The sequence below is a fragment of the Prosopis cineraria genome, unplaced genomic scaffold (assembly GCF_029017545.1).
Source record: "Prosopis cineraria cultivar Desert tree isolate PC_DT_omini unplaced genomic scaffold, ASM2901754v1 PC12, whole genome shotgun sequence".
Lineage (NCBI taxonomy): Eukaryota > Viridiplantae > Streptophyta > Magnoliopsida > Fabales > Fabaceae > Prosopis > Prosopis cineraria.
Genome location: NW_026555343.1, coordinates 29,675,328 through 29,684,892, shown reverse-complemented (window position 1 = coordinate 29,684,892; position 9,565 = coordinate 29,675,328). Strand labels below are relative to the sequence as shown.

Here is a 9,565-nt window from a genome sequence, read left to right as displayed (position 1 = left end):
TCTAAATTAAAGTAAATTAAATTAATTTTTTTAATTGATATTTTATTTAAATTAGTTTTATAGTAAGTGGAGAGTGATAATTTAAGTGAAACTTATACTAATAACTTTCTTAAAGGTCTAGAGTTTAAATTCTATTGAGCAAAAGTTTGATTTTATTTTATTTTAAATTATAAAAAAAATTTGTGTACTGTCTTGTAAATTTTCTCATGCCTTTCTTGTAATTTTTTCAAATTATTTTCAATTAATATTTTATTCTTTTTTAACGGATGAAGAACAGAGCATTGTTTTCATTTCCTTCCTTCTCTTCACCGACATGAACTCTCTCTCTCTATTTCTCTTCGATCTTTCTAGCGAGCTCACATCATTGTGCCTCTAGTCATCATTCTTCCTTCTTCCGCCAGTGTCCTCTTCAATCTCCGTCACTACAGGTTCGGTCTCACCTCTTTGCTCTGTAATTTTTTGTTGATGTAGTAGGAGTTGTGTGGGCTTCATCTTCCCTTTCCCCTCATCTGCTGCCCTTTAATCTGTTGGTGGTCTTCAACTCCCTTCTTTGCAGCTGTGCTTTTACAGACGGTGTATTGGAAACGTGAGATTTCTTCCTCTGTCGCCATCCCCTATCTCTTTGCGGCTCTGTGGTCAGTGGAGGTGTGTGTTGTGCGCCCTCAGTCTTCATCTCTTCATCCTTTCTCAGCGGTAAGTCTCACAGGGGTTTATGTGGTGAGCTCAATCTCTTCTCTTCCTCTAGCTTCCACTCTTGTTCTTCATTTTCTAATTCTGGCTGTCGAAATTTTTTTTTGGATATTGAGGTGCTGTTTGGCTTAGGTTGGGTGTTACTTTATTTTGATATTGAACTGAGTTGTAGAATTAAATGCTTGAAGTTGTTAGAAGATTTGAATGTTGATTTCATGATTTAGCTCATGGTGTGCACTCAACATTTACAAAAATGCTTGAAGGAATGTTGTTAAATTGGCATAATATAATTTTAAAGGATTATATGTAGGGTGACTTAAATTATTATTTGGGATTTTAAAAGAGTAAAGGAGGAAAAAGAATTACATCTAATACTCGTATAGTACTTTATTAAGTATAAATGAAGGATAAGATTATTATAATTTATGATTGAAGATAGGTTACAAAAAGACATATGTATGAATTAAGGTTTGTCAAATAGTTTAATTGAGTTAAGTATAATTAAAACTCAAATGAAGATAGTGCCTCTTAATTATTGCTTGCAAATTGATTATTAGTATATTGTGAAGTATGAAGTTGTATATGATTTGATTTATATTATGTTTTAAGGTATTTGAATATAAAATTTAGTGGAAATATGCTTATTTAATTTTCATAATAGGACCTAGAGGAACTATAAATGTTACTTGACGGAATATATGTCTTTACATACAATTTATAAATTTGAACTACACATGGGAATCTTGTAACACCTAAAATGTAATTGTTAAACTAGATGATAATTAAGATTTTTGTTAAGTTTTGGAATAAAGGTTGAGTTAATTATTACAATTGAATGTTGCTAAGTATTGTTGGACTACTTGATAGAAGTTGTTGGAGGGTTCAGTAAGAGTTGAAGGGGTTAATGAGAAATTTAGAGAATTATTTAAGAACTTGAATATTAATTTTGCTTGTTTATATTAAAAAAGAAAATCATAATGACACAAAGATTATTGGTTTATGTGCTAGATCATTTGTGGTATCACTAAAGTATATGAGAACTTGAGGAGGTCAAATTGTAAAATTCCTTGAAACCCTCAAGTGAGTGGATGACATTTTGAGTAAATTTCTAATCAAGTGTTTATAAAATCTCTTTATTTAAATTTTACTATTGTTCCTTTATAAATTGTATAAATATCTTTGTTAATTTTATTTTTCTAATGATTGTTTTACTAATGACAATGTTTTGATCTTACTAATAATTTATATTGTTAATAAATAATGATTGAAACAGATATATAATAAATGGTATTATTTCTCAAAAATAGTTTAATTACTTAATTCTATTTTGATATAAAAATTTTTATACAATGATTCATGTATGGAGGAAATGATAATAAATTTAGGCAATGAAAAAGGATAGTTGAATAGTGTTTGAAAGTGAAAATTTTAAAATTGTTTTTCTTACTCCATACACACTTGATTTTATTAAGGGGAACTGAGTTTAGAACATAGGATGCTAACGGCAGTTCTGCTAGCCCTTGGCGCATCCTGATATACCTAGCTAACAGAGTGTTTATAGAGGGTGTTAGCCCTGTGCGATGGCCAACACACGTGGAATGGAGGGATGGTGATTCGTGAGCATCGCACTCACGATTGTTTTTGTGGGCTTTATGCTTGGGCTTGATTCGTGGCTTCTGCCATGCCTGTTTCATGACTTTCAGCCGCGCTTGATTGGTTACTTATTGTTTTAAACTGTGTATCCACACTTGATTAGTTACTTACTTTCGTGGATTGTGTGTCCATACTTGATTGGTTACTTACCCTCGTAGATTGTATATCCACACTCGTTATTCGTTCTGATAAAACCCTCCTAGATTTAAATTAAATTTTATCATTTTTAGATTGATTCTTCAAAAGCATTTTATTGAATTGCGTTATTATTGAAATTGTATTTTATAAGTAGTACAAATTTTAATACATTTATGTGATTCTATTAGCATTGTTAAATTTGATGGTTATGTTATTGAGAAAACTTGTTATTTATTGTTAATTAAGTATATGTTTAATTATTTCATTGAATTTTTTTCCAATTAAGTTTATTAGTAACTATCATTATAAATTCTCATTATTTATTTATAATTTTGATTGAAACGCTACTCACTAGAAATTATTTGGTCTCAACTATTGTAACTGACCCTGCACCTCCTGTGGACTATTGAGGAACCCTATTATTGCTAGAAAAAGGAAATACATTGTGAATATCCCTTTTTGGTAAAATTTTATATTATATAATTGTACGTTAGCATTTCATGTATACAATAGTTAGATCCTAATTTTAATTTTGTTGATATATAATTTGTTGGTGTGGAGCAAGGCTCCTTTACTGAATTGGCTGATAGGTTTTATTATTGTAGAAATTTTAGGAGGTCTAATTTACAGGGAAGACTCTGCAAAATTTTCTACAAAATATTTAAATTTTTTTGAACTATATAATTATATATACATATATATGTCACTTAGTTATCAATATTTAGCTTAACCTGATATAATTAAGGCTCATAAAATATGAGTTTATCTCATATTCCATGTCAATCATACCCTTAATACTAGAGTATGACAGAAACCATCTTCAAGCAACTAAGTTGCCTGGCATCCAAACAAAACTTTTTATTTTTTCTGTTTGAACACATGTGGCCTCTAAGGTGGAGGGGCCTATGATTAGAATCAAACTTGAGAAAATGATAATTCTTAACTTCAGGAAAGAAAATTTTCCACTCAGTATTAGCAAGTGCCCAATCTTTATGTTTAGAAATTATATTATTGCCCCAGGTAAATCTACCCCTATAAAAACCTATGTCACCCAACTGTGCCTTCTCAATATAATCCTCAAATTGTCTCATAGCAATGAGATTATGTGCATCACTGCCCGATTTATCAAGGATGGATATATAAGCATTGAAATCACCAATAACCAACCATGCATTATTCATCTGAGAACCAATGTTGATCAAGTCATCCCAAAGAGGTTTACAAAGTTGGTAGTTTGGTTCACCGCACACACAAGATAACTAGAAAATTTCCCCATCATTAAGCATCGTAACCAAGCGGTGAAGAAGTTGTGTAGAAGAAAGGAACAGGTAACGTCGCACACATCACCATTCCATAATAATCAAATTCCCCTAGCATAGCCCGTTGCTTCCACTCTTATCCAATGAGAGAATCCCAGTTTACAAATAATGGAACTAGCCCTTGTCCCTCTGATTCATGTTTCCATCAAAATAAGAATATCACAGTCAAAATTCCATCTTAAATCTTTTATTCGGCCAGGAAAGGTTTTAACTGCATCCCCCTGGTAATTCCAAGAAATTAACTTCATAAAAACAAATAAAGAAAGAAGAACCTGGTCTGATCAAAGAAATCAGAGAGACATAATTTGGCGTTCTCCTTCCTCGGCGGAGGTTCCTTCTTTATGTCCTTCTTCGATATCAAAAAACTGATCTCGAGCTTCAGTTAACTCTTCCACATGGTGGAATTCATAGTCAGGGTCGATGGAGGGATCTGGTGGTTCTTTGAGTCGAGGTATGCATTCATTAGGAGAAACATTATGAGAATTACTGTCTTGATGACCCATTTCTTTTGCTACTATGATGTTCATGGTATTTCCTGTATTTTCCATCTGGGCTCCTGTTTTATTGCTATTCAAACTCAATTCTAAAGGGCCTTTCTTGAACAAGTCATCTAAAACGACTTGCTGAATTCGGCTTGCTGCCTTCTTCTTTGGGACCGGTGAAAGCACTTTGGGCCTTGTAACTTGACTCCTTTTCAGCCTAATGACTCTGCGCTTAGCTCCTGAAACTTGTCCAGTCAATTTCTTTCTTGGTTTTGGACTTTTGTTGTTCATCCGATTGACCATTAACTCTGCAAAACAAAATGGTGCATTTCTTGCATTAGTCTCTAGCTTCTTTGACCCACCTTTTCATCATTCTCAATGTTCTTCCCCTTGTCATTTTCACTAGGATATTGCTTCTGTGCTTTAACAGTTATCAAAGCCTGTCCCTTCCCTTCTAAAGCTTGTTCATATTCTGCCACCTTATTCTCTTCTGTTTGTAGTCGATCTTTTTTGTTCTTATCCTCCTTGACTCTCCATTCCCTACTTATTCCTTTTTTTCCTTTGGACTTTTAGCCTCCTCTTTTCTTGTTTGATCTTCTAAACTTTCATCCTCATCAGCTAGAGGAGAAAATCTCAAGGAAAACGCTGTAGGCTGTCTACTCATACTCCATTTCTCCTTATTGCTTCATACCTGTACCTTTCTCATAAGCATTTTAAAAAAAATCAAGGCTTGGTGTATATCACTTTCATCCAATCATCCACGTCTTCTTTCAACGGAATATTCTCTAGGTTCATAGTAATATTCATTATCGCCGGCGTTTTTGACTCAGGTACACCAGTTTCAATTGTTTTCTCCTTCTCCGGTGTTTCATTCGTAGAACATTTTAGCAAAGGACATTCCTCCCTCCTATGACCATACTTCCCACAGTTAAAGCATATCACATTCAAATCTTCATACATAACTGTAAAAATATGTTTTTGAATGACGAATTTGGATGAAAGTCTCTTTTCTAAGTGTACTTCTACACAGACTCTAACAAATCTCCCTCGCTCTACCTTGGTATTCTTCTCATTCAGTTGAGCCAGAGTGTTCATATCTACTTTGACTGCTTTTCCAATGAGATTACCAACTTCAAACAGGAATTCCTTAGTGTAAAAATGCATGGGAAGAATAGGAACTCTTATCTAAACAAGTTTTTTCAGTTTGTTAGAGAACAGGTTGAAATTTGGGCTCCACCTCTGTACCGCCAAGTAATGCCCAGCAATGATCTAGGGACTAGCATGCAAGATTTTTTGATATAGCTAAGCTTCATTCAATCAAACTACAAAGTAGTTGTTTTCCATGTCAATGAGCTCAAAGTCACTAAACTTCCATAACTTTGGCAGTTTAAACTTCAACTCATACACATTCATAGGCAAACCGGGTAATGTTACAATTAAGAGCATCCTTCCATGGATAGCATAGTTGTTTCCACTTATCGTTAGGAACTTCTATCTGTGGTAGACTTGCAACAAGCTTCTTCTGCTCCTCCGTGAGTGTAGGTGCCATTAAGCTCTCCTCTACCAGCCACTCATTAAAAATTTCATCATAGCTCTACTCTTTTCTTTCATCTGACTGACCCAATAAAGACACTTTGTAGGAAATCTGTTGTGGCCTGCTGAATATTCCTTTACTTACGCCTTCCATATTTCCTCCTTTGTCCATATTCATCTCCTTCGGCTTGTATCCATTCCTTACACCCCTTTCATTCTTACATCCTTCACCTTGCATCTTTTCATATTGAGGGATCGAATCTCGTTTCTTGATATTTCTTCCTATAACATCCTCCTTCATCTTAGATAAACCATCTCCTGAGTCATTTGTTGCCTGATTCCCTCTCGCCTGAGACCTCTTTCCCTCTTTCGGAGCTTCTCTCTAGAGCCGGGAATAAGGGCCGGGCCTGGAGGGCCGGGCCTGAAAGCCCTGTTTAAATAAGGGTTCGAGCTTTGAAAATAAATTTTTTTTAAAGTAATCGGGCTTGAGGGCTTGGCCCTGATAAGCCCTGTAAAATAGGGCTCGGGCCCGGGCTGCCCTTCAAGCCCTGTTATATTATTTTTATTATTATTTTTTTTAGTAAAATATGTGTTTAAAATCAATGACCTGCTCACCTGATCCTACACACATTATATTATTATTAATTTTAATTTATTCTAAAATTAATTTAATCTAATTTAATAAATATCAGTGTATAGTATAAAATTTATGATATTTTTTATTTTTCTATAATTATTATGTTTGTATATTTATAAAAAAAATGAACTATTTTTTAAATGAAGATTTAAATTTTATTACTAGACTTCTAATGTATGTTATTTAATTTTTAAAAAATTATGATGATTTTAATTTTTTTAATTTAAAATATTTTAATTTATTTATAATGTTTAATTTTATTTTAATTTTTTTATTTTTTAAGAAAGGGCTTACGGGCCTGGCCCTGAGCCCTGAGTATGAGGGCCGGGCTTGAGAAATGGGGGTCAAAATGGGAAACCAGGCTTTAGGGCTCAGGCCCTAAAGGGCCGAGCCCATAAGGGCCGGGCCCGCCCGTATTCCCAGCTCTACTTCTCTCTCTAACTCTCTCACTCTTCCCTGCTACTTAATCTATCTGTAATCATGATGATTTGGATGATCCGTATTTTTTGTTTTTCAATTAAATTTTAATTACTTTTACCGTAAATGGTGCATATAATGTAAATTAATATCAATCCTATGATTATCAGCTTATAAAAATTATGAAAAGTGACAGTAAAATTCAATCAAAAAATGACAAATGGATCCTTAAAATGACATAATTTTTTAAAATTCCTTAAATATGTACTTTTATGATATCCATTGTTTTAGTTTAAATGATTAAATTGTTATTTAAAATATAAATAATGGGGTTAGTTTCATTTTCTCAATCATAATTGTTGTTTAAACTTTTGTTTACACAATCACAACTTTTGTTATATGAATTGTAAAAATTGAATAAAAAATTATAACTTTTTAAATTTTGAATTAAAATTTTGATTGTTTAAACAAAAATTATTATTGGTATTGGTTATTTTTAAAACTTGTTTATCAATTATAAAAGAAATTTAACTTGAGAAGTTAAATTTGTCAATCACAACTTTAATTCAAAACTTGAGAAATTATGACTTTTTATTTAATTTTTTTTAAAAAAGTAATCATTTAACTTTAAAAAAATGGTGAAGTGGTGACAAATCTCATTTGAACAACTCAAATCATTTGCAGGCCATGTTATTAATTTTTATTATAATTTTTCTCTTTTGATCTCAATTAAATAGCAGTAAAAAAAGTCCATTATTATATGTATTTAATATGTGTAAAGTTTGAAAAACTTATTAAAATTTTTAAGTGAGTCATTAAGTTTTAATGTTTTTCTTAATTTCAATTGTACAAGTTAAAAGTGATTTAAAAATATAAACAAAGAAAGTAAATCAATCCCATAAAAATTTTTTTGCCCTAAAAAGATAAATCACTTCCATTATATTTTACAAAAAAATTAACATTTATTATCACTCTAAAAATTAATCAGCTTTCTAACAACGTATTTTTTTTTTCCTTATCAACATTTAATTTAATAAGCATCAATCATATAAGGTGACTATAACCTCATTAATTAACCATATAATCTATCAATACAATTTTTTTAAAACAAGACACAGAAATAGTTCTATTTGTCAAATGAAAAAACTCTTGCAAAGTCTACTCTTCAATTATACTGTCAAAGGTAATCGAGTTCGAGTTCCACACAAGCTAAGACTATACAATTCAAAGAATAAATTCCTTAACGATATTCACAACTGCACTAGCTCGCCGAGAGTCCACCATATCAACATTGTGGAACCCCACTGGATCAAACCTCGCATCCACCTGGACCCCACAGTTCACAAGCATGATCACAAGGTCTTGCTGGCGATCAATCATGATATCTCCACCAAAGCCAATGACAAGGCATTTTGCCAGCGTCCCTATGGCCTCTTTGTGTGGACCTTCCAACAGAGGATTACAATATCTGTGGTCCCTACCGGTTTGTTTCGGCAGCACTAGGTCCCACATCAAGTCCACCACAGGTAGTGGTAAGAGCTCGTCCGTAGCGAATCGCAGCTCCGACTTCGTCCTCTTCACTCCTCCAAACGTGGGTTGGTTCATTATTATTCCTTGAATCCTCAATGGCTCTAATTTTAACTCTGAAACTTTCATACCCAAATTGAACACAATGTTCCCTCCACAGCCACATCCATAGAGATAACATCTTGAAGGATCTCCATAGTCTCTTATCCATTTCTCTCCTTTTGGATCAATTATTTGTTGTTTAACCCACAATACGGCGTCGTTTGCGTCGTGGTATTGCTCCGGCAGGCGACTCTCAGGAGCGAGGCGGTAGTTTACAGAGACAACGATGGCAGGGATGTCGCCAGCGAGTTGTGAGCAGTTTGTGTGGATGTTAACGTCAGCCGCACTAAGGAGAATCCAACCTCCGTGGTGAAAGTAGATTATGATCGGAAGCCGGGCCACCATGTTGTCGTTGGACGGAAGTTTGGTCGGCCGGTAAATGCGAAGCCAGGATTTCTTCTCAACGTTGAGAGTGACATCTTTGGAGACGGCAGAGTCGCCCGGCGTGGGCTCAGGGCTTGAATTGACCGTCGGAGCATTGTAGTTACGAGTGAGAGTCCCGTCGGGGTTAAGAATTATACTCAGATGGTTGTAAGGATCAAATTTGGACATTTTCTTTTGGTTGTAGCTATAGAAGATAAGAGACGATGGATATTAGGGTTTTATTTAGCTATTGATGGCAGGCATGAAAAGATGAGTATGTATGAAATTGAAACCAATTTTTCTCTTTACAAATATTTGTGGCTAACGAGGATTTTTCTCCTTGAGAAAGTTGCTAGCTAGAAGCTGATTTTAACATGTGTAATATTGTGGAGCAAGTGCTTTATTTTATTTATTAGCTAATTGTTTGAATATTCTGATAGGTTTCCTTTTCCTATGCCAGTGGTGTAGCTGTGAGCACTGCGCGCGGAAAAAAAGTGAAGAGAAGAGGGAAATAGAAAAGTTTGACATTAGTTCCTCATTCCTGTTATTATCTATATCAAAAATTAATCTGGCACGGGATGGAACTAACTTGAGAGGTAAGTAAGGGTAAAAATATGCTAGGTTGAGATGACTTTAGTTAAATAAACTTAAGCCTGTATGGCAAATTAGAGGCTTAAAACTTGTATAAGACTTTTTACAGCTTA

The 9,565-nt window shown here is 33.8% G+C and overlaps 1 protein-coding gene across 1 annotated transcript; it reads right to left on the bottom strand.

Moving 5' to 3' along the window:
* Window positions 1-8,093: 8,093 nt before the first annotated feature.
* Window positions 8,094-9,050, bottom strand: LOC129289228 (probable carboxylesterase 9). Its single transcript, XM_054926018.1, has one exon. The coding sequence runs from the start codon at window positions 9,048-9,050 to the stop codon at window positions 8,094-8,096; it is 957 nt and encodes a 318-aa protein (XP_054781993.1).
* Between the last annotated feature and the right edge of the window lie 515 nt (window positions 9,051-9,565).